Genomic DNA, 23,486 nt, shown 5'->3' with positions numbered 1-23,486 from the left:
GATCTATTACAAGAAGTGTTCGCAAAGAGGAGCTCGGAGAGAGTGAGGCCAACAGACCCAGTGTACACATGCCCGTGTCACCGTGTAGTGGCTCCCCGCACTCCGTTACTCAGGCTGCTTCCACGCCGACCCCCGCACTCCCGCATGCACGAAGCGCCGCGACAAACGGGCCACCATTTCCGGCCACGTCTCGCTTGCTTGCCCCTGAAGTCGCCACGACTCACGTGGACACGGTGCGTCGATGCCGTTGACCACCACCAGGCGAACATTGCGAGAGCGGATCTGGGGGCGGCGAGCCGCGCCAGCACGGAAGGCTGCCTGGGTCCGAAGAGACTGCATGGTTGCTCGGAGTTCTGGGTCCGGCGGCTGGAGGGTGGGTGGAAAGGTGCTTTGAACCTATGTGGTCAACAGCACTAAGTGTGAAAGCACTTGGGTGCAAGGGAAGACGAAATTCAGCGCGCTTAGGGGTCATCATGGGGCTAACCAATCGCATGTGTATTTTGTGGGACTGCTCTAACGTAGAGTCTACATAGTGTAAATAGCGCAAAAGAAACACTTACCGCTTCGCAGTACTCCGGCTTGCCCCTCCCCCCTCAGGGCGCTCCATGCCGTGCGCCCCGGAATGCGGTGTGGGGATGGGGTGGGGTGGGATGGACTGTCGGATGGTGGAAGTATCATATAGGTCTGCTGGGGGCTGCGAGCAGCCATACTACCGGTCATGATGATATTGCCTTCGGTAGCTCAGGGCGCCGCGGGCTGGGGGTGGGTAAGTGAGCGGGGATGGGGGCTCGGACTCAGCGGGGGCACCGACTCAGGGCGTGGAAGCCAGCGAGAAGCGGGCGAGAGTAACGCCGATGTGCCGGGTGATGTGCGAGCAGAATACAGAACGCGGCATTCGTCATTGCGGGGAAACTAAAACAGATAGCGCCAACCTTTTGCGCCTCGCGCTTTCGCGCGCAATTTCCGGGATCCTCCAACGCGTCGATTCCTCCGTCTTGCGTCCTTCCGTGCCGGAAGCCTTGGTTATCGATACAATTTGTGATATATTGTATGTTGCGCTGGAGCTCTAATGCAAACGCTGCGCTTGTGCGTTTACCCCGCTCTGGCATAGGGCTTGCGTTTTCATAAAGTTACGCTTTGCAATACGTACATAGAAAGGCGCATTATTTGCACGACAAATTTCGCTGCGCTCGGGTTTCGAGGTTATAACTCAACTCAAAACTGGAATAACCGGGAGGGCCCCCCGCGGCGAGCTCGATGCGACCACAACAAGTCCAGCTGGCTTGAGGGGGCCGTAGCACAGCTATCAGAAAGGGTTCAATGTGTGTGATGATGTGTGCGGGTGGGTGAGCGTGGGGTTGTGGGTATGTCGCGTGGGTGTGAGGATTGCGTGGGGGGTTGGGTGCCTGCCTCCTTAGCGTGATCAGCATCAAAGCACAAAGCAACGTCGCCGTGACTGGTCCAGGCAGGGACGCTTTCACCTCGCCTGGTGTGTTGTGTCGGCTGAGGACTGTCTTTTCCCATCCCCGCACAGGATCCAGGCTTGGGGGTGGTCACAAGACTCGAGGTTGTCGCAGGACGGACGGCTGTCCCATCACTTTCATCGCCGCATACCTTCCATCACCCATGAGGTGGGCGCTCAACACTGTGCCGCCGCGTCCCATTGACCTAGTCGCCGCCGCCACCAACGATTGTCACAGTGCGCGCGCACCGGAACCACGCAGTACATGCAGGCACTGACGCAATAGACGCAGCTGCAGTAACATCGGAATCAGGCAGCAACGACCCCGAGGACGCAGGCGCAACGGGAGTGCTACAATCGATGGTGCTGGAGGCAGCGCACTGGGGCCCACGGTCTCAGCCATCAGCTGCAGACGCGGCCTACCCGGGTGCCTGGGTTTCCCGCATGGGGACCTACCACCGGATGCAGCGCTGCCAGCCGTGCCAGTCCAGGTGCAAGTGGACACGGCGCGCAGCCTGGACTTGGCACTGAAGCGGCACATGATGCCTTCACGAGTGTCGTCCTCCTCGTCAGGGATCACGATGATGGTGTCTACTCCACCTTCCTCCCCGTCCCAGCGGCTGTCGCCAGCACCAGGCGCGCCTGCCGCCGCGAGTGCGGCGAACGCGCCGTGTGTGAGGACGGTGGTCTGGTACGTGGTCAGAATGGTCTCATCGCCGCCGAGCCGGTACGACGCCATGTACGCCATGGCCACCAGAGCAATGAGAACTCCCGTGTGGCTGCGAGCGCCTTGATCAAGTTTGCTGCCTGGCTGCTCGGGACTGGGGACTTGCAAACGTACTTGCATGCATAGTATGAGCTGAGGTGCGCGCGGAGCTGGGCGGGCATGGTGACCGGCGCCACTACTGCGGCGTCCTACTCAGCTGGCGGCCGGTCCAGCTCGGCGGCCACTTCCTCAGTCAGCGCTCAGAACTCGCTAAAGAATGATTCGAACATGTGTCGAGACTTTCTTTTGCGTCACGCACGCAGCCATGTTCTTGTATATCCTAATGTCTACTGTGCGCAACTTGGTGTATGGACTTGGAGACGGCTTGGGTGCCGCTAGGGTGATGGCCTGTAGGGGGCCCTCGGGATGCAGGGATTCGGAGGTGAGGGCCGCTAGGGTTTGGGGCCTGTAGGGGGCGCTGGGGATGTAGGGACTAAGCCTCGGGGCGCTAGGGGTTAGCACCTGTAGGGGGCTCTGGGGGTGTTGGGGGCGATGGGGGCAGTGGGGCGGGTGGGGGTGTTGGGAGCGCTGGGGGCAGTGGGGGCAGTGGGGGCGGTGGGGGCGGTGGGGACGGTGGGGGCGGTGGGGGTGTTGGGGGTGTTGGGAGTGTTGGGGGCGGTGGGAGCGCTGGGGGCAGTGGGGGCAGTGGGGGCGCTGGGGGCGGTGGAAGTGGTGGGGGCAGATTGCATTGGTTACAAGAGGGACTTGCTGACGCGAGTCGCGAGCGACATCTGCTCTGGACCTCAGGGACGTGCCACCTGCAACGCCGACGACCTACTCTAGTAGTAGGCTTGCTCTCGTAAGAGCTCCATTTACCTCCGGTTCTGCTCCTAACATCGAGTGCTAGGACCCTGCTCAATCACCCGACCAATCAGAACTACTCGACTTTTTGGAGTCCGCAGCAAACCCTCCGGACTGAATCCAGCCAAATCAACTAAGCCAAAACTCGTCCAGCCCACTGCATGTCCGTAGTCTATTCATTCCGATCGAAATCGGAGGGGTGTATGGGAGTCGAACCCATGACCTCGAGCGAATTCGTCCCTTGACGCTATCCACTCGACGCGGAACCGCCCACCCCGGGGGCAGTGGGGCGGTGGGGGCGGTGGGGGCGCTGGGGGCAGTGGGGGCGGTGGGGGCGCTGGGGGCGCTGAGGGCAGTGGGAGCGGTGGGGGCGGTGGGGGCAGTGGGGGCGGTGGGGGTGGTGGGGGTGGTGGGGGCGCTGGGGGCAGTGGGGGCGGTGGGGGTGGTGGGGGCGGTGGGAGCGGTGGGGGTAGTGGGGGTATTGGGGGCATGTGGCACGCTTGAGCCATATCACAATCACCGCGCCCAGAATCTCTGCCAGCACCATGAGCTCCAGGTATGTTGCCAGAGTTGATGTACGAGACATCCACGCTGCATATGCTGCCTGTAATGAGCATGCCGTTTTGGAACTAGGTTCCTTACATTTGGTATCGAGTTATGGTTCGGCGGGTGCCCAAGATGCACGCTGTTGTCCAACACAGCCGACTGGTGAGCTGCGACCAGCCCTAAGCCACCACCGATGGACTGCATGTGCTTCCACACGGCACGCGTGGTCATACCGCGGACAACAAGCCGCCGCAAATACGCAGCTGCCTGGTGCCGACACGCGTTGGGGAGCCCACTTGCGATAGCATGGAAAGCGCACTCCCCATTCTCCGGTGTTTCCTCGGGTTTTGCCGCCGCTAAGCCGATATCTACAATGCCAAAGGGCAGCGACATTATACCTAGCCTTTCATTGCGACTGAATGAATGACGCTTTGGCCAAATTGGATGGGTACCACGCGCACTATGGTGTAGCGTCAGTTCAACCATTCAAGGTAAATACATATATGTTCTGCGTCCTAATCGCCGCAACATTCGTGCAGTTGGCGCAGTCAATTACATGGACAACCTCATGACTTCGAACGACCGCGCCCGTCGCGCTCTCTGCTCGCTATTTCCTAAATATTGATGTAATCGCTAACATGTATTGTACTCGGTAATCACTTCATGATTAACGCGCGGGGAGCGAGCGCCGCGCTCGCGCGCCTGCTACGCTCGCATTTCCTCTCTGGTGCGCTTGCCGTGTATTAGTTTCATTGTTAAGTGTCGTTTAAAAGTCCGCGCGTAGGTCTGCAGCGCTCATAGAGTTCGCTTGTGTCGCGAGTCCGAGCGCTCGCTGCGCTCGCGTTTTGCAAGGGTTAAGCGAGCCCTCTAATTCATTTTCGCGTGCCCTACCGTGTGGCGTTGCGGGCGGGTGCGTAACGCGTGCCTGTGAGTTGCGGTCTCCGCTGCCTACGTCCGGTCCTACCTACGGGTCGGCAGCGCTGGGTGCTAAGTGGTGTAGTCCTCCGCTCTGCTCTACGCTACGCTTCGAGGAGCTCCAGCACCATGAGCTCCAGGTATGTTGCCAGAGTTGATGTACGAGACATCCACGCTGCATATGCTGCCTGTAATGAGCATGCCGTTTTGGAACTAGGTTCCTTACATTTGGTATCGAGTTATGGTTCGGCGGGTGCCCAAGATGCACGCTGTTGTCCAACACAGCCGACTGGTGAGCTGCGACCAGCCCTAAGCCACCACCGATGGACTGCATGTGCTTCCACACGGCACGCGTGGTCATACCGCGGACAACAAGCCGCCGCAAATACGCAGCTGCCTGGTGCCGACACGCGTTGGGGAGCCCACTTGCGATAGCATGGAAAGCGCACTCCCCATTCTCCGGTGTTTCCTCGGGTTTTGCCGCCGCTAAGCCGATATCTACAATGCCAAAGGGCAGCGACATTATACCTAGCCTTTCATTGCGACTGAATGAATGACGCTTTGGCCAAATTGGATGGGTACCACGCGCACTATGGTGTAGCGTCAGTTCAACCATTCAAGGTAAATACATATATGTTCTGCGTCCTAATCGCCGCAACATTCGTGCAGTTGGCGCAGTCAATTACATGGACAACCTCATGACTTCGAACGACCGCGCCCGTCGCGCTCTCTGCTCGCTATTTCCTAAATATTGATGTAATCGCTAACATGTATTGTACTCGGTAATCACTTCATGATTAACGCGCGGGGAGCGAGCGCCGCGCTCGCGCGCCTGCTACGCTCGCATTTCCTCTCTGGTGCGCTTGCCGTGTATTAGTTTCATTGTTAAGTGTCGTTTAAAAGTCCGCGCGTAGGTCTGCAGCGCTCATAGAGTTCGCTTGTGTCGCGAGTCCGAGCGCTCGCTGCGCTCGCGTTTTGCAAGGGTTAAGCGAGCCCTCTAATTCATTTTCGCGTGCCCTACCGTGTGGCGTTGCGGGCGGGTGCGTAACGCGTGCCTGTGAGTTGCGGTCTCCGCTGCCTACGTCCGGTCCTACCTACGGGTCGGCAGCGCTGGGTGCTAAGTGGTGTAGTCCTCCGCTCTGCTCTACGCTACGCTTCGAGGAGCTCCAGCACCATGAGCTCCAGGTATGTTGCCAGAGTTGATGTACGAGACATCCACGCTGCATATGGATGCGGATGTTACACAGGGGACAGTATATGCTGCCTGTAATGAGCATGCCGTTTTGGAACTAGGTTCCTTACATTTGGTATCGAGTTATGGTTCGGCGGGTGCCCAAGATGCACGCTGTTGTCCAACACAGCCGACTGGTGAGCTGCGACCAGCCCTAAGCCACCACCGATGGACTGCATGTGCTTCCACACGGCACGCGTGGTCATACCGCGGACAACAAGCCGCCGCAAATACGCAGCTGCCTGGTGCCGACACGCGTTGGGGAGCCCACTTGCGATAGCATGGAAAGCGCACTCCCCATTCTCCGGTGTTTCCTCGGGTTTTGCCGCCGCTAAGCCGATATCTACAATGCCAAAGGGCAGCGACATTATACCTAGCCTTTCATTGCGACTGAATGAATGACGCTTTGGCCAAATTGGATGGGTACCACGCGCACTATGGTGTAGCGTCAGTTCAACCATTCAAGGTAAATACATATATGTTCTGCGTCCTAATCGCCGCAACATTCGTGCAGTTGGCGCAGTCAATTACATGGACAACCTCATGACTTCGAACGACCGCGCCCGTCGCGCTCTCTGCTCGCTATTTCCTAAATATTGATGTAATCGCTAACATGTATTGTACTCGGTAATCACTTCATGATTAACGCGCGGGGAGCGAGCGCCGCGCTCGCGCGCCTGCTACGCTCGCATTTCCTCTCTGGTGCGCTTGCCGTGTATTAGTTTCATTGTTAAGTGTCGTTTAAAAGTCCGCGCGTAGGTCTGCAGCGCTCATAGAGTTCGCTTGTGTCGCGAGTCCGAGCGCTCGCTGCGCTCGCGTTTTGCAAGGGTTAAGCGAGCCCTCTAATTCATTTTCGCGTGCCCTACCGTGTGGCGTTGCGGGCGGGTGCGTAACGCGTGCCTGTGAGTTGCGGTCTCCGCTGCCTACGTCCGGTCCTACCTACGGGTCGGCAGCGCTGGGTGCTACAAGTCCAGCTGGCTTGAGGGGGCCGTAGCTCATCAGCTTTCAAACACAAAATCGTGTGATGTGTGCGGGTGGGTGAGGGTGAGTCTGGGCGTGGGGTTGTGGGTATGTCGCGTGGTAGACCGGCGAGGGCAGGGCACGAGCAGAGCGAGGGCGAGGGAGGAGCGTCGGAAGGGTGCAGGCACGGCGAGAGCGAGGGGTGAGGGCAGGGCAAGGGCAGGGCGAAGGCGAGGGCAGGGTTAGGGGAGGTGTAGGGCTGGGCAAGGGCTGGGCGAAGGCGGGGCGAGATTGAGGGCGGGGCGTAGGCGGGGCAAGGGTGGGGCGAGGGCAGGGCGAGGGTGACGGCCGGGCGAAGGCAGGGCGAAAGGTAGGGCAGGGCAGTGGCGGGGTGAGGGTGAGGGCAGGGCGAGTGCGGGGCGAGGGCAGGGCATGGGGAGAGCGAGGGGCGAGGGAGGGGCGAGGGAAGGGTGAGGGCAGGGCGAAAGCTGGGCGAGGGCAGGGCACGGGGCGGGCGAGGGCGAGGCACGAGGGAAGGATGAGTGCAGGGCGTGTGGCGAGGGCGGGGCAAGGGCAGGGCGAAGGCGAGGGCAGGGTTAGGGGAGGGTGAAAGCTGGCAAGGGCTGGGCGAGGGCGGGGCGAAGGCAGGGGCAAAGGCAGGGGCAGGGGCAAAGGAGGGGCGAGGGCGGGCGAGGGCGGGCGAGGGCGGGGCGAGGGTAAGAGCTTCACGCGGGAAGGGCGAGAGCAGAGCAAGCACTGGGCACGGGCAGGGCCAGCGTGGGGCGAGGGTAAGAGATACGCGCAGGCAGCGCGAGGACAAAGCACGAGCAGCACCAGGAGAGCAAGGGCGAGGGAGGAGCAAGGGAAGGGTGATGGCAGGGCGAGAGCTGGGCGAGGACAGGGCAAGGGCAGGGCGAGGGCGGGGCAAGGTCAGTGCACGGGGAGGGCGAGAGCGGGGCAAGCGCTGGGCACAGGCAGAGTGAGTAGAGTGAGGTCGGGGCGAGGGTAAGAGCTTCGCGCAGGCAGGGCGAGGGCGGGGCACTGGGAAAGCGAGGGCGAGGGAGGAGGGAGGGAACGGCAAGGGCAGGGCGAGGGTTGGCCGAGGGCAGGGCAGGGGCTGGGTGAGGCCGAGGGTGATGGTGAGGGATGGGTGAGTTCGGGGCAGGGGTCGTATCTTGTTTTGGGGGTAATGTCTAGCTCCAGACAAAAACGGCCGGGTGGCCGCCGTCTTTTGTCTGGGCACATGGCGGTTTGGGGGCTTCTCCATAGGAATTCGGACAAAACCCGCCCCAAACCCGGGCCAACAAAGTCTCGCCCCAGACATTAGCCCCCGGGAGGAATGTCTAGGAAACGGGCAACATGGCCAATTAATGTCTGGAGACATTAAGATAGGAGCCCTGCCTTCGGGGGAGGTGTGTGTGTGTGTGTGTGTGTGTGTGTGTGTTGTGTGTGTGTGTGTGTGTGTGTGTGTGTGTGTGTGTGTGTGTGTGTGTGCAGGTCTAGGTATGGACGAGGCCGAAGGTGAGGACTGGGCCTATTGAGGGCCGAACGAGGGTGGGGTGAGGGCGGGATGAGGTTGGGGGAGCAGGGCGAGGATGGGGCAAGGATGGGGAAAGGTCGGGACACAGGGAGGGCGAGAGCGGGGGATGGCCGGATGGGCTCCGGGCGAGGGCTGGGTGAGGGCCAGCGCTGGGCGAGGGCGGGGCATGGGGAGGGCGAGGGCGAGGGAGGAGCTATGGGAAGGGTAAGAGCAGGGCGTGTGGCGGGGCGAGAGTAACGGCGGGGCGGGGGCGGGGCGAGGACCGGGCGAGGGCGGGGCGAGGGCGGCGCGCGGGAAGGGCGAGAGCGGGGCAAGCGCTGGGCGCAGGCAGGGTGAGCGCGGGCCGAGGGCAGGGCATGAGGGAAGCGAGGGCGAGGGAAGAGCGAGGGAAAGGTGAGGGCAGGGCGAGGGCGAGAGCTGGGCGAGGGCGGGGCAAGGGCAGGGCGAGGGCGGGGCAAGGGCGGCGCACGGGGAGGGCGAGAGCGGGGCAAGCGCTGGGCACGGGCAGAGTGAGGGCGGGGCGACTGTGAGAGCTATGCGCAGGCTTGGCCAGGGCAGGGCATGGGGAGAGCAAGGGCGAGGGAGGAGCGAGGGAAGGGCGAGGGCAGGGCGTGTGGTGAGGGCGGGGCAAGGGCAGGGCCGAGGGCAGGGTGAGGGGCTGGCCGAGGGGGAGGGGGAGGGAGGGGTGAGGGCGGGGCGAGAGCTTGGCGAGGGCGGGGCAAGGGCCGGGCAAAGGCAAGGGCAGGGTGAGGGGAGGGTGAGAGCTGGCAAGGGCTGGGCAAAGGCGGGGCGAGAGTAACGGCGGGGCGTAGGCGGGGCGAGGACTGGGCGAGGGCGGGGCGAGGGCGGCGCCCGGGAAGGGCGAGAGCGGGGCAAGCGCTGGGCACGGGCAGAGTGAGGTCGGGGCGAGGGTAAGAGACACGCGCAGGCAGCGCGAGGGCAGGGCGTCTGCCCGTCGTGATAGCAGTTTTGAGTGTACATGTATGCAAAAGCGAATTTTTTTTGTGACCCTTCCAGCCCGTGGGCGTGTGAGCTTGCCCCCCGCGCACTGGCCGGCGCTGATACCCTTCCCCCGCCACCCCTGGCCCTAGTCTGGGCGTGTGATGGGACAGGGTTCAGGCAGGTTGGCGAGGTCCCTTAGGGTGCAGCTGACGCCCGTACCCCAAGCAGACAGCAAACAGTTTGCAGCGGCAGAGCAGGAGTGCATGGCTGGTCGAACGCCGGAGTTACTGTACCGACAAGTTGCTGGCTGGCTGGAAGTTTGCTGATGCGCATTCCCTAGTCTGGGCGTGTGCGGTAGCGCTTGGGCGTGTGAGCGGACATGCATGTGTAACATGTGAATGTGACACACGATGCACATGAACATAAATGCAAATCAGTACAGGCGCAAATGTCTAGGCACCATCGGTATCGGCGATCATAAGTAAACGTTCGGCGTGTCCAACATCGTTACGGACCCATGCCATGGCGTAGCCAGACTGGCCACGCCACAACTACCAGTGCGCAAAGGCAGTTGCCATTCTTGCGTTCTCGCAGCTTGTGGCTACGCTAGCGCAATACACCGCCGCAAAGCTGGGAGATGTTACTTAAATGGGCTCCAGGACGCGTAGCTATGCAAATGTGGGCCAGTCTTGGTATGTCGGTATGTCGTATGTCGCAATCCACATGTCGACATGTCGCAACCTGACCATGTCAAATAACGTGCACACAGCCATATGATGCCCTCATCCACGGTGCTTCAACATGGAACTTAATCATGGTTCATAAAATAACCACCACCTACCCCTGTACATCTATCTTACCTTTGCTACTTCACCGCCTTCTTAGATTGCGCAGCCCGTTTCTGGCGCTTGCGCTTCGCATCTTTCTTCAAGCGTTCTGCACGCTTCTCAGGTGCCTCGTTCGCGCGTGCCCACCGTTTCCGTTCAGCTTCTGGTGTTGAGGGCCCGTTGCGTGTGCACGATCTAGCAAAGATAGCGCCAGGGCCGGGGGTCGGCGCCGCAGCCGCGGCAGCAGGCACGCTTGTGCTGCTGGCTCTTGCCGCTGCAAAGCTGCACGAGGTGAGGGGAGGGGAGTGCACAGCGCGCAGTCACGTCAACGCGGGCTGCGTGGCCGCACGTACACGACACGGGGCAGGAGGGAGGCAGGGGTGCAAAGCAGAGTCACGCTGTGCTGACGGAGCGAGCAGGGCAGCAAAGCAGGCGCAAGCATGCCTGACACACCTGCTTGGCGTTGCCGCGGTGGGCAGGCCCGGCGGGCCAGCGCCAGGGCCGGGGGTCGGCGCTGCAGCCGCGGCAGCAGGCACGCTTGCGCTGCTGGCTCCTGCCGCCGCAAAGCTGCACGAGGCGAGGGGAGGGGAGTGCACAGCGCGCAGTCACGTCAACGCGGGCTGCGTGGCCGCACGTACACGACACGGGGCAGGAGGGAGGCAGGGGTGCAAAGCAGAGTCACGCTGTGCTGACGGAGCGAGCAGGGCAGCAAAGCAGGCGCAAGCATGCCCGACACACCTGCTTGGCGTTGCCGCGGTGGGTAGGCCCGGCGGGCCAGCGCCAGGGCCGGGGGTCGGCGCTGCAGCCGCGGCAGCAGGCACGCTTGCGCTGCTGGCTCCTGCCGCCGCAAAGCTGCACGAGGCGAGGGGAGGGAGTGCACAGCGCGCAGTCACGTCAACGCGGGCTGCGTGGCCGCACGTACACGACACGGGGCAGGAGGGAGGCAGGGGTGCAAAGCAGAGTCACGCTGTGCTGACGGAGCGAGCAGGGCAGCAAAGCAGGCGCAAGCATGCCTGACACACCTGCTTGGCGTTGCCGCGGTGGGCAGGCCCGGCGGGCCAGCGCCAGGGCCGGGGGTCGGCGCTGCAGCCGCGGCAGCAGGCACGCTTGCGCTGCTGGCTCCTGCCGCCGCAAAGCTGCACGAGGCGAGGGGAGGGGAGTGCACAGCGCGCAGTCACGTCAACGCGGGCTGCGTGGCCGCACGTACACGACACGGGGCAGGAGGGAGGCAGGGGTGCAAAGCAGAGTCACGCTGTGCTGACGGAGCGAGCAGGGCAGCAAAGCAGGCGCAAGCATGCCCGACACACCTGCTTGGCGTTGCCGCGGTGGGTAGGCCCGGCGGGCCAGCGCCAGGGCCGGGGGTCGGCGCTGCAGCCGCGGCAGCAGGCACGCTTGCGCTGCTGGCTCCTGCCGCCGCAAAGCTGCACGAGGCGAGGGGAGGGAGTGCACAGCGCGCAGTCACGTCAACGCGGGCTGCGTGGCCGCACGTACACGACACGGGGCAGGAGGGAGGCAGGGGTGCAAAGCAGAGTCACGCTGTGCTGACGGAGCGAGCAGGGCAGCAAAGCAGGCGCAAGCATGCCTGACACACCTGCTTGGCGTTGCCGCGGTGGGCAGGCCCGGCGGGCCAGCGCCAGGGCCGGGGGTCGGCGCTGCAGCCGCGGCAGCAGGCACGCTTGCGCTGCTGGCTCCTGCCGCCGCAAAGCTGCACGAGGCGAGGGGAGGGAGTGCACAGCGCGCAGTCACGTCAACGCGGGCTGCGTGGCCGCACGTACACGACACGGGGCAGGAGGGAGGCAGGGGTGCAAAGCAGAGTCACGCTGTGCTGACGGAGCGAGCAGGGCAGCAAAGCAGGCGCAAGCATGCCTGACACACCTGCTTGGCGTTGCCGCGGTGGGCAGGCCCGGCGGGCCAGCGCCAGGGCCGGGGGTCGGCGCTGCAGCCGCGGCAGCAGGCACGCTTGCGCTGCTGGCTCCTGCCGCCGCAAAGCTGCACGAGGCGAGGGGAGGGGAGTGCACAGCGCGCAGTCACGTCAACGCGGGCTGCGTGGCCGCACGTACACGACACGGGGCAGGAGGGAGGCAGGGCTGCAAAGCAGAGTCACGCTGTGCTGACGGAGCGAGCAGGGCAGCAAAGCAGGCGCAAGCATGCCCGACACACCTGCTTGGCGTTGCCGCGGTGGGTAGGCCCGGCGGGCCAGCGCCAGGGCCGGGGGTCGGCGCTGCAGCCGCGGCAGCAGGCACGCTTGCGCTGCTGGCTCCTGCCGCCGCAAAGCTGCACGAGGCGAGGGGAGGGAGTGCACAGCGCGCAGTCACGTCAACGCGGGCTGCGTGGCCGCACGTACACGACACGGGGCAGGAGGGAGGCAGGGGTGCAAAGCAGAGTCACGCTGTGCTGACGGAGCGAGCAGGGCAGCAAAGCAGGCGCAAGCATGCCTGACACACCTGCTTGGCGTTGCCGCGGTGGGTAGGCCCGGCGGGCCAGCGCCAGGGCCCGGGGTCGGCGCTGCAGCCGCGGCAGCAGGCACGCTTGCGCTGCTGGCTCCTGCCGCCGCAAAGCTGCACGAGGCGAGGGGAGGGAGTGCACAGCGCGCAGTCACGTCAACGCGGGCTGCGTGGCCGCACGTACACGACACGGGGCAGGAGGGAGGCAGGGGTGCAAAGCAGAGTCACGCTGTGCTGACGGAGCGAGCAGGGCAGCAAAGCAGGCGCAAGCATGCCTGACACACCTGCTTGGCGTTGCCGCGGTGGGCAGGCCCGGCGGGCCAGCGCCAGGGCCGGGGGTCGGCGCTGCAGCCGCGGCAGCAGGCACGCTTGCGCTGCTGGCTCCTGCCGCCGCAAAGCTGCACGAGGCGAGGGGAGGGAGTGCACAGCGCGCAGTCACGTCAACGCGGGCTGCGTGGCCGCACGTACACGACACGGGGCAGGAGGGAGGCAGGGGTGCAAAGCAGAGTCACGCTGTGCTGACGGAGCGAGCAGGGCAGCAAAGCAGGCGCAAGCATGCCCGACACACCTGCTTGGCGTTGCCGCGGTGGGCAGGCCCGGCGGGCCAGCGCCAGGGCCGGGGGTCGGCGCTGCAGCCACGGCAGCAGGCACGCTTGCGCTGCTGGCTCCTGCCGCCGCAAAGCTGCACGAGGCGAGGGGAGGGGAGTAAACCATTCAACCCTAAACCCTTCGGGGGAAGGGGCAAGCCAACAACTGACCTTGGTCCTGTTGCGCTTCCTTCACCAGAGCTGCTGATTGATGTCACAATCACCAGGCGGTGCGGAGTGTGGACGCTGACCTTGCACTCCACAGGCTTGAACGTGCGGATTGCGTTGCGCAGCTCCTGAACACTTGCCGTGGACACGTGGGGCATGCCCCCTAAGGACACACTATCGTCCAGGATGGCCGCCACACAGCTGCCTCCACCAGGGAAGTTTAGCCTGACTGGGAATGCTGGCGTATGCCCGTGCTGGTCAGATTGTGCGTGCCCACCAAAGCATTCGTATCCACCAGGTTTGTACACGTTTGGACGACGGCACTCTGGCTTCTGGCATACGCGCGACCACGGCGGGGCGTCCTTGACAGTTTCCAGTGTGCACCTTCAGTTTTCAAAAGGTACACCCGGATGAGCTCGGTGCACCGACTTGCGGCACCGACTTGCGGCATGTGTAACACGCTTACGGTTGGTTGGTAAAATTTAGGGGGGGGCCTTGCGTGCCCAATTTGATCTCCATTGTCTCGCTGGTGACAATCGGGCCCTTGTAGCCTTCCTTGCGATACTGCTTCAGGTTCTCCGCATGCTTCGTGTTAGATTCCGCCTTCTCCTCGAAAGTCATGCCAGCGCGCTTCTGCCGCTTCCTGGCTGCATCCTTCTTCTGACGCTCATTGCGCTGCTCGACTGATTCATTTGCACGCTCTTTCCGTTTTCGGTCAGCACTTTCCGAGAAAACGTAGGAGTCTGCGCGTATTCGAAGTGCCATGTTGCTGGCAAAAGGCTACGTTCCAATGGTTATCGCGGGATAGACGCCCGAATCTACTTCAGTCCATTTGCGTATAGAATAAGTGTGTATGTGCATGTCACGTTGCGTTCAAGAGAAGGACCCCATGCGGGCACAGCGAGCTATTGCCTGGCAGCCGACAAAATGCTTCGGCGCGCACTCGAACGCTGCAGGTTTCCTCATCTCAGTTTATTTAAAGCAATACATAGTGCAGTACTAGTCATGCTACGGAAGCTATGGGCATCCTTTTGCTCAGCAACGCTCTGACTGTCGGGCGCCCTGCGCGTTCGCGTTTTGCGCGTCCACTGCCTGGCTTGCAATTACCATGTAAACATGCCATATTGTGGCTGCAATTTATTGTGCAACGTGAAGCCTCGCGCGCGCGCTAAGGCTTCAGACCTGGCACGCAACTTCCTGCTGCGCTCGTGTTTGCCAGAGTTTCGCGAGACTTGCAATATAGATTAGCACTGATCATATTTCTGCGCTGTAAAAGCACGTTTAACGTGCGGAGAGCGCTTGAATCTCACACGCTTTCGGGCGCCCGCTGCGCTCGTGTTTTGCCGGAATTGCGGGAGCCTTTGCGCCCGTTTTTACAGTATTTTATCGCTCTGCGCCGAGGGCGTGCGCGAAACCCGCGTGTGAGTGAAAAGCTGCAGAAAGTCTCGCCGCGACAGAGTCTCGCCCGCGCGAGCCGCCCGGCCGCCCGAGGGGTGCCCTAGGGGGTGTGTCTGTCCAGTGGTGTAGTCCTCCGCTCTGCTCTACGCTACGCTTCGAGGAGCTACGGCGAAGTGGTGTAGTCCTCCGCTCTGCTCTACGCTACGCTTCGAGGAGCTACGGCGATGGCTATTGCCCCTCCCCCTTCGGGGGAAGGGGCAAGCCAACCACACCACACATGCAAAGCACGGTGAGCTACATGCTATCAAGCGTCTTTTCTGGCGCGTAGGAGTGTGGCATGGTGGGGGGCATAAGGACAGGGTCGATTGCCGGATTGCCGGAGAACAGTGGCCCGCTACGCCCCGCTACTTTTCCAGCTCCAGCGCCAGTGGCAGGTCCCCAGGACAAGCCGACAAGGCAGTGCTATGTAAGCGGCACCTGATGCATTCTGCAGGGCCCTGTGCCGGGTGCAATCCTCACTATGCAGGGTTTGGCACGGTCGTCGAAGCGGTCTAAGGAGCTTCTTCACATCCACTCCAGGGACGCCAGATTGGCGCCTCTTGCGGTCTTGCCACTCACAAACCCTAGCTCTGACATAATGGACGCCCCAAAGGTGCCACGCCGACAAGAAGCAAACGCCTCCTGGCCAACCTCCATACAGTTCGTGCCATCACTCCTGCGCACGCCCCTGCGTGACAGGCACCGCTTGTGCATGGCATTTTGGGCAACTCTGCCACGCACTCAAAAGCCACTCAATTGCTGCTGTTGCATCAAGTTATAGCATGGGTATCTTCAAGCTCTCGCCTTTCCATCCTAAAGGACGACACACACACACACGCATCGCTCTCCCTGTGCTCTTTAACACATCGCTCTCCCGTACAACTCATGCATGATCCAATACCGCCCCTCGGCGACACTCCTCGCGCTGTACACACGCACGCACTCTCTCAGGATCTAAGCTTCGCCATGCTCCCATCCCCAACAAAGCCCCAACCTGCTCTGCACTAACCGCTAGGAGCCGCCGGGCTACTGCTGGGCCCCAACAAGCCGCCCCCACCCTCACCTGCCTCCGCATCCCCTGACCCCGGCCGCAGCTTTCGACCCGCCCCACCACGGCCACCACCACCGGACTCAGGCCCCGCGTCTAACGAGCTCAAGGGCGGCCCCCGGCCCCGCAGGAACGGCGGCGTCGACACTCTCCGCCGCGGCGCCACCTCGGCCTCTGCAACCGCGCTACTGCTGCTACTGCTGCTACTGCTGCCACTGCTGCTACTGCCGCCCGGTCCAAGCCCTGGGGCTGCAGCTTGCGCATCCGCAGATCCCCGTGACAGCCGCCGTAGCACGGGACTACCGCCGGCGATGGTGGGCGCCTTGAAGGCGAGCCAAGGTAGCGGCGGGTTGTCCTGTGCGCGCGTGCATAAAAGGTGGTGTTGGTGGTGTTGGTTGTGTGGCGCGTGGGGTAGCGCTTAAGGAGCACGAGGAAAATAAGCGCAAAAAGACTGTGTGTGCGATGTTGGGTGTGTAGGTGTACGGCAAGGGAGGAACAAGGGAAAAAATGGGTGCATCCGTGCCGCTGTGAGGTTGGGGTGTCGGTAATAGCCTAACTTGCTCGGTAAGGGAGTTCCGTGGGTAGGTAGGAGCCCTGTGGGTGGTTTATCGCCCACAGCAGCGCTGGTGCGTGTCGGCGCCCCCGCCCACCTGCAGCCCGCGCAGCCCGCCGGGTGCGGTGACGACCTGGAAGGCCGGCCCCACCAGGTAGGACAGCAGTGCGCCGCCCACCAGGCCGCCGAAGTGGCCCCTGCGCGTGAATGAGCAATAGTGGCAGCAGCAGCGGGGGGGCAGCAGGGGTTAGCGGGGGGTTAGGGGCTGTGTTTTACCGCAGCCGGTGACGTGTAAGGACGGAAAGGAGGGGGGGCTAGTTTATTCCAAGTGCCGCAACTTCCAAGTTATTTGCATACAGCCCACTGCCCATTCTTTCCTGCCTGCCGCTTGCACCCCACCTACGACCAGATGAACAAGACTGAAGATGGCCAGCAGAACATGAGCACCGTACATCCCTCTCCTCCGTGCTCTACGGGTTCTGGGTTGGCAACGATAGATTTTGGGATCGGTGTAAATTAACCCCACCCCACCCTACCCTACCCCACCCCATCCCACCCCGCCCCTCCCCCACGCGCGCGCCACGCACCAGTTGTCAATGCGCTTGTTGACCAGTGAGTAGGCGATGTTGATGACAGCGGTGAGGCCCAGACTGCGCAGGCCGCTGTCACTGGCGGGGCCCAGCAGGTCGGCGTGGCGCCTGTGCGCGTGTGTGTGCGCGTGCGCGGGGGGAGGGGGGGGGTGCAAAGATTGGGACACAGATGTGTAGCGAAGTAGACAGCAGGGGCAGGGGGGGTAGTCGTTCACGTGAAAAACGGAGTGACTAAATGACCACCCCAACCCGCCCAGGGCCGGTCCCCAGGCCCCATCCTCGACCTCCCGTCCCCATGCCTCACACCCTCCCCATGCCTTCCCCTCCACATGCCTCCCCCTCCACATGCCTCACCCCCTTCCTCTACTCCCTCCCCGCCTGCCTTCACTACCCCCTTGGGTTTCGTTTAGTTTGAGCTGGTACTTAACACCCCCACCCCCACACAACACACCCGTAAATGACACCCGTCAACGCTCAACCCCGCCCCCTACACCCCCTCACACCCCCTCACCAGTAGAACACGCCCAGCGCCGCGCCCAGCCCGAACATGGCGCCGCTGGCCCCCAGACTGGGCAGCGGGCAGAACAGGAAGCTGGCCACATTGGCAAGCAGGCCTGGGGGGGGGAGGTGAGGTGAGGGTTAGGGCCTTTAGCCTTTAGGGGTGTTATGGGTGGGTGGGTGGGTGGGTGTGCGTGTGGGAGAGGCAGTGGCCGGTGCCCGGTGTGCGCCGCAGCAGTCCTCGGGAGTAGTCAGCAGCCAATGCGCTGCCGGCCCGCATGTTGCCGTCGCGACGTCAGCTGGCACACGGGCGCCTGGGAAGTGTGAGCCTCGCCGGCAGGCTTGCGGGGGCTGCCCCACACACTCCATAATCCCAAATCCGGCTCCCGCTCCCGCCGCCCCACATGCACCTCCACACACACGCACACACACATACGCACACACACACACACACACACACACACACACACACACACACATCACCACCACCACCACCCCTGCCCACCTGAGGCCATGTATATGGCGGCGGTGCGGCGGCTGCCCGACACCACCTCCACCTGCGGCCCCAGCGTGTGCAGCGCGTGCATGTTGATCTGCGGCCGGGAGGAGAGGGGAGGGCGACACGGGAGGTGGAGGGGCAGGGGCGAGGAGGCGTTGGGGCCGAGCCGAAGCGAGAGGGGAAGGCAACATGGCAGTGGGGACGGTGCATGTGTACTTTGCAACTGCTATACACACACACACACACACACACACACATACACGTGTGCGCATCGCATACACTGTCTTTGCGCAATGTTTTCCTTGTGCTCTTCAACGCATACACGTGTCTTTGTGCGCGTATGCCACGAGTGCAGCTGCCTGCGCGTGTGCCACCGCCAACGCCGCAACCTCGCTCCCCATGCCTGCCTGCCCGCCTGCCTGCCTACCCGCTCCCCGTGCCCGCCCGCCCGCCTGCCTGCCTGCCTGCCTGCATGCCCGCCTGCCCGCCTGCCTGCCCGCCGGCCCGCTCCCCATGCCTGCTCCCCATGCCCGCCCGCCCGCCTGCCCGCCTCACCGCCAGATGGAAGAGGTTGGAGTGCAGGAACAGCGGCGTCACCAGCCGCCACCACTGGCCCGCGGCGATCAGCGCGTTCACCTGCGCGGCATGGCGGCACGTGTGTGCACACGACACTCACACACACACACACACACATCCCCCTTGACTAGCTAAATCCCCTGTCACTTCGCACCCGCGGCTGCCCACATAACGACCCAAGCCCCTAGCCCCCAAGGTCCCAAGCCCCAAGCCCCCAAGCCCAAGCCCCCAAGCCACCAGCACCAGCGCCCCAAATCCCCCAGCCCCCCTCCCCAGTCTCACCGCCCCCGAGTCCGCCACCCCCGGGCCAACCGTGTCACGCTGCCGGCACGAGCACGCACCTTGGCGCCCCATATGAGCACCACGTCACGGCTCAGCCAGTTGAGTACGAACACGAGTGCGTTGAGGCACAGGAACACGTCCGTGGTACGACGACGCGGGTGCCCGAAGTCAGACCAGGTCTTGGGCCTGTGCGGTGGGGTGGTGCAGGTAAGTACGGTGTGATGAGGGGTTGTGCGGGCAGCCCTCGCGGGCTTCGTCGGCGGTTCGCTACTGATGGGAGCAGGCTTTGATGGAGCTGGATGGAGCTGGGCTGACAGCAGCGCCTCCGTCGGCTAGGTTCCGTTCGCAAAGGAGCGCGGGTAGCAGGCAGCAGCACGTGGCGACAGGGGAATGCGGGCAACGGCTGGCATGTCTGGACAGGCACACTCCACGACCGCGCCAGCGCGCTGACAGTCTGACACGCACCGCTGTTGCTGCGCTCCTCCGCCCTCTGGCGGCGGTGATGCCGCTGCCACTCCCGCCGCAGAGGCCGCTAGCACGCCTGCTCCAAGTCCTGCCCGTAACCGGGCGTTGCCGCCTCCCCTCAACGCCCGCTGCAGCTGCAGCCGCGCCCGCTTGCAGCGCCGGCCCAGCCAGCCGCTCGGCGACCAGTCACCCGGACTGGGCAATGCGCGGCCGGCACCGCCACCTCCATACATGTCCTTTCCTTTGTAGCGACTATGCAATGCGATCGGCCCGATCGAGCGTCGCGGGTCAAGCGGGGAGACCCAAGTGGACCTAGATGCGCTGGATGCCGTTTGGTTTACAGGGGTCGCCAGCCGTATATATGAATCGTGCAGCTATACAGTTTTAGTTATATTGGCCAGCATGTGCGCAGGCTTGAAGTAAGAACAACCCTTCCTTGCGTCAGCTGCTCGTAGGCCTCGCCTGCTGGTTTCGTCAATAACACAAACTTTGTATCAGATGTTTTGTATATTATTGCATAAAAGCAAAGCGAAGGGGTGGGGCTCTGACCCTCGGCCGGCGGGCCAATCGCGGCCGAATGGCCTCTGCGAGTGGATTCTCGACGGGCGCGCCCTTACCAATCACACATCCATGTGTTTACGTTTTTTATGGTAATAGGAAGCAGGAACGCCATCTTGGCGTGATTCATGGGCTGGCGGGGGGCTAAAGGGTAGGGGGGAGACCAGGGGGAGACTGGAGCGCAGACAGTCGCAGACACACCGGCACGTACCCCCGAGGCGCGGAGGACAAGTACACAGGGAAACTTAATTGGTATGGCACGCAGATATTATGATAGTCGGTATGTTCCCATGGCGATTTTGTCTCCATTTCACGTGTCGCAGCGCAAATGTGTGTGGGTGCACCGCTTTGCACCATCTCATACCATGACGACACCTGGCGCGGTCGCCTTCACAAGGCCCTTCTACTCCCGACCAAGCAGCCTTCAGCATACATTCTATTCTGTAGTCCTGTGGGCGGTTAGCTGAGAGCTTCCACGCGTTCACACCGGCCACCCAACCGCTGCGTACGGCCGAGGAAGCTTCGCGCTTCGGGTTGAACGCGTGTGAACTCGTCATTGCCGCACACTGCGCAGTTGCGACGCCTTGGGATTGCTATATAGCTCCTTGCAGGCCTTTGCTGCTGGCCAATAGCCACCAAAAGCTAATTGGGCAGCTTACCCCGCTCCGCGTTTTATATTTATGTATTCAAGTCTCCTCGCAGCCTTCAACATCCGGACATCCGTTAACTCTAAACACATTGACTATAAAGAAGTCCTGTCGTTGCCTTGCTCCTCTTAGACCGTGTCGAGACATCATCCACGATGCCGGCGCCACACACCCAGCAAGCACGGACCAACAAGCCGGCCGCGGCATTCGCGCTGCCTGTACTGGTCACCTTCCTAGCAATCACCACAGCCGCGAGAGCGGCACTGCCCAACTGCGCCCCAGCCGCGTCTGCGGGCTGGGGCAGCAGCTACCAGGGGCGATGGACGCTCAACATGCCACCCAATGTCTGGGTCGATAACGTCGGCAGCCGGCCCCCCGGTCCGCTGACTGTGGTCAACGACATTATGTATGTCAAGGTACGGCGTAGAGAGCACCTGCCCATGCTGCGCGCTTCGCTGCCGACCTCTGGCCCTCGTGCCTTGTGTGTCTATTCAGCCCGCGCCCGTGCCCTCTGCTTGACACGCACACACACAGGTGCGCAGCCACCACCTGCCCGGCTGGGGCGCGGCGGGCCTTCAAGTCCTAAACATCTCCTCCGGCACCTGGCTAGGCACGCTGTGGCCTCCCAACCAACACCGCAGCAGCACTGCCGCCTCCGACGCAGACGGTGCCGGCAGCAACAGCGCAGCAGCTGGCGCCGGCGACGCTGACGGTGCCTCTATCCACTACCCCATGCCAACCGTGCCGCTCCGCGTGCTTGACGCCGACGGCGCCCGCAACACCCACATAGCCTTCTTCTCCGCCCGCGCTCCAAACGGCACCACGCTCGTCCACGCGGCGGTGTTTGGCAGCTTTGTGCCAGCCACCGGCCCCGCCATCACTGGCGGCGTGCAAATCAATGCCACAACCGGCGCCGTCATCGAACCGCCGCTAGGCAGGCCCATCCTTGGATTTGTTTGGATTCAAGCGTACGGCAGCCCGGACGATAACAGCATGCTGACTGACCCGGCGCTGTTCGATTCATTGGATCCGGATTCAGAATCGCAGCAGCCAACTGACGGCGGCGGGCGGCGGGTGGGCTTCCTTGCGTTGACCAGCAGCCGGGCTCTGTACGTGGTCAACGCCACTGACGGCAGCCTGCTGTACAAACAAGAGTTCGGGAGCCGGGTCCTGAGGCCGGGACCTGGGAACTACGCAGTGCCGCCGGTGGGTGGATGGCTGGGTGGGTGGGTGGGTAGGTGGGTGTGTGGGCCTGTGGGTGCGCGTCCGTGGGTGTTTGTCTGCACCCGTTGGGACTTGGAAAGGGGTAGGAGGCGCGCATAGCATGGCATGAACATGCTCGGATACTCCGTCTCCAGCTCCACACCTTCACATACACCCTGCTCCCTGCCTCCTCCAGCAACACCCCGCCTCACCTCCCCACCCGCTCAGGTCAATTTCCGCGGCCTGGCTGTGTTCCCCACCGCCAACAACACCCTCCTGGCCTTCAACCTGGCCACCCGCACATTGGCGTGGGAGGCCGCCTTCCCCGTCTCCGCCTTCAGCAGCCTGCAGGTAGGCAGACATCACGACAGGTGGCGGGCGGGGAGGGTGATTTGCAACATGTCCACGCGTGCCCTTCATGTATGACTGGGCGGACTGTGGTGCCACACGGGTGGCCTGCAGTGCGCACCACGTGTCCTTTGCGAATTGCCCGCGTCCCTGCCCCACACTCCTGCCCCATGTCCGCCGTGCCCTCTTGCACTGCCGTACCCAGGTGTCAACAGAGCGGCTGCTTGTGCGGCTGACCAAGCCCTCCACCACACCCGGGTACCCCTACTACTCCGTGTCAGTGGCCGGCGAGGTCCGCGGCTTCGAAATCGACCCCGCGCTCTCCAGTTTGTCCAGCCCATACACCACCAACCCGCGCAGCCCGCTCACACCCGAAGGCATCCACTTCACATTCCTGGACGCAGACCGGCCCAACCAGCCGCAGCGCATCGGTATAACGGACCTGGTCACACTTGAGCAGCGGTTACTCACACTGGACGCCACCATCCGCTATCCGCCCGTGCCGCCCGCCATTTCATACGACAGCTGCCGGCTAGTCGTGTACGGCAACGGTTACGTGATGGACAACGATGCGTTGCCCCCGGTCATACCTGCCGTACACGTCATTGATGTGGCTACGGGCGCCATCATCTGGCGCAAGGAGTTGCTGGCGCTCACGGACGGCGAGGATTCATTCGTGCAGCACCCACACATTGATCCCAAGACTGGATCCATCTACCTGCTGCAAAACGAATTGTTGTGGCGCTTTGATGCTGTGCCCGAGAGGCCCGACCTGTCGCCTCCGCCCCCCGCTCTGACACCGTCGCCTTCGCCGTCACCCGCGCCGTCGCCCGCGCAATCGCCGTCCCCAGCTCCATCGCCGGCAGCCTCCCCCGAGCCCTCACCCACACCCGAGCCTGCTCCCCAAGCTACACCCTCGCCAACAGCCCGCCCGCCGTCACCGCGGCACCGCCGGCGGCCGCCCGCGCGGCGGCCACCCCCGCGCCCTGCCACCCGGTCGCGTCGGCATCTGCGCCACCTGTAGACGGCGGACTTATGGCAAGCCGAGGGCAGTCCCCTTCCTGCTGTACGGGCAAGCCTACAGGACTACGGTGTCCAGCTTGGTGTCCAGGTTCAACCCCAGCTGAACTGTGAACTGAAGAATGTGAATCCAACCCAGCCACATGACCTTACATGCAAACATACTGTCTGACGTATACTGTTGCTCTTGGCAAGTTGTCATGTTCGCTTGTTTGCTTGTGGTTTTCAAGCACGCCATAACTTAATTGTTGACTGCAGACCGTAGAGCCGTCGCGCACACGGTGTGGCGGAAGTGTGCGTGCACTGTGTACATTGCCGTGCTTGTCAGTTGACAGCGCCAGGGCTTTGTGTAGCTCGTGAAGCAGGGGCTCGCAGCTGTTGTTGTGCATGGCATAGGGGTTCTCTATGTGAATTGCGTGGGCCATGTGGCCGATGCAGGGCGGCGAAGCACTGCAAAGACATGAAGGTGATTAAGACAAGGCAGTCCCTCCGTGCAGTCACCTGCCAAGGGGCCAGAGCGTTGCAACCAAGTGGCAACCGCAAGTGCCGCTGCCTGTAATGACATGCCCAGCT

The 23,486-nt window shown here is 62.9% G+C and overlaps 4 protein-coding genes across 4 annotated transcripts; 1 reads left to right on the top strand and 3 right to left on the bottom strand.

Annotated features, from left to right (window-relative positions):
- Positions 1 to 46: 46 nt before the first annotated feature.
- Positions 47 to 1,288, bottom strand: CHLRE_16g690800v5 (uncharacterized protein). Its single transcript, XM_043071692.1, has 3 exons — positions 933 to 1,288; positions 561 to 756; positions 47 to 366 (listed from the first exon to the last, which is right to left on the bottom strand). Exon 3 carries the CDS (start codon positions 337 to 339, stop codon positions 106 to 108), a length of 234 nt encoding a protein of 77 aa, XP_042915368.1. The 5' UTR covers positions 340 to 366; positions 561 to 756; positions 933 to 1,288; the 3' UTR covers positions 47 to 105.
- Positions 1,289 to 1,406: 118 nt separating this feature from the next.
- CHLRE_16g690902v5 (uncharacterized protein) lies at positions 1,407 to 2,508 on the bottom strand. Its single transcript, XM_043071695.1, has 2 exons — positions 1,919 to 2,508; positions 1,407 to 1,754 (listed from the first exon to the last, which is right to left on the bottom strand). Exons 1-2 carry the CDS (start codon positions 2,208 to 2,210, stop codon positions 1,669 to 1,671), a joined length of 378 nt encoding a protein of 125 aa, XP_042915367.1. The 5' UTR covers positions 2,211 to 2,508; the 3' UTR covers positions 1,407 to 1,668.
- A 12,438-nt stretch (positions 2,509 to 14,946) lies between these two features.
- CHLRE_16g690900v5 (uncharacterized protein) lies at positions 14,947 to 19,638 on the bottom strand. Its single transcript, XM_043071694.1, has 8 exons — positions 19,138 to 19,638; positions 18,732 to 18,858; positions 18,370 to 18,450; positions 17,821 to 17,908; positions 17,329 to 17,431; positions 16,815 to 16,925; positions 16,325 to 16,424; positions 14,947 to 16,029 (listed from the first exon to the last, which is right to left on the bottom strand). The coding sequence occupies exons 1-8, from the start codon at positions 19,368 to 19,370 to the stop codon at positions 15,631 to 15,633; spliced, it is 1,242 nt and encodes a 413-aa protein (XP_042915366.1). The 5' UTR covers positions 19,371 to 19,638; the 3' UTR covers positions 14,947 to 15,630.
- A 360-nt stretch (positions 19,639 to 19,998) lies between these two features.
- On the top strand, positions 19,999 to 23,484 carry CHLRE_16g690950v5 (uncharacterized protein). The gene is made up of 4 exons (XM_043071696.1): positions 19,999 to 20,758; positions 20,877 to 21,548; positions 21,774 to 21,896; positions 22,099 to 23,484. The coding sequence occupies exons 1-4, from the start codon at positions 20,498 to 20,500 to the stop codon at positions 22,915 to 22,917; spliced, it is 1,875 nt and encodes a 624-aa protein (XP_042915365.1). The 5' UTR covers positions 19,999 to 20,497; the 3' UTR covers positions 22,918 to 23,484.
- Positions 23,485 to 23,486: the final 2 nt, after the last annotated feature.

This window comes from Chlamydomonas reinhardtii, chromosome 16, assembly GCF_000002595.2.
Source record: "Chlamydomonas reinhardtii strain CC-503 cw92 mt+ chromosome 16, whole genome shotgun sequence".
Classification (NCBI taxonomy): Eukaryota; Viridiplantae; Chlorophyta; class Chlorophyceae; order Chlamydomonadales; family Chlamydomonadaceae; genus Chlamydomonas; species Chlamydomonas reinhardtii.
This window is presented reverse-complemented; position numbering and strand designations above follow the sequence as displayed.

Excerpts from the sequence above, each read along its gene's own strand:
- CHLRE_16g690800v5 (XM_043071692.1), bottom strand. The coding sequence starts at position 339 with ATGCAGTCTCTTCGGACCCAGGCAGCCTTCCGTGCTGGCGCGGCTCGC.
- CHLRE_16g690902v5 (XM_043071695.1), bottom strand. The coding sequence starts at position 2,210 with ATGGCGTACATGGCGTCGTACCGGCTCGGCGGCGATGAGACCATTCTG. Across the intron at positions 1,755-1,918 it reads TGGCAGCGCTGCATCCGGTG|CTGCGTCTATTGCGTCAGTG; the intron begins GTAGGTCCCCAT and ends ATGTTACTGCAG.
- CHLRE_16g690900v5 (XM_043071694.1), bottom strand. The coding sequence starts at position 19,370 with ATGTATGGAGGTGGCGGTGCCGGCCGCGCATTGCCCAGTCCGGGTGAC. Across the intron at positions 17,432-17,820 it reads CGCCATATACATGGCCTCAG|GCCTGCTTGCCAATGTGGCC; the intron begins GTGGGCAGGGGT and ends TCCCCCCCCCAG. Across the intron at positions 16,926-17,328 it reads GCGCTGGGCGTGTTCTACTG|GCGCCACGCCGACCTGCTGG; the intron begins GTGAGGGGGTGT and ends ACACGCGCACAG.
- CHLRE_16g690950v5 (XM_043071696.1), top strand. The coding sequence starts at position 20,498 with ATGCCGGCGCCACACACCCAGCAAGCACGGACCAACAAGCCGGCCGCG. Across the intron at positions 20,759-20,876 it reads ACGACATTATGTATGTCAAG|GTGCGCAGCCACCACCTGCC; the intron begins GTACGGCGTAGA and ends GCACACACACAG. Across the intron at positions 21,549-21,773 it reads GGAACTACGCAGTGCCGCCG|GTCAATTTCCGCGGCCTGGC; the intron begins GTGGGTGGATGG and ends CCACCCGCTCAG.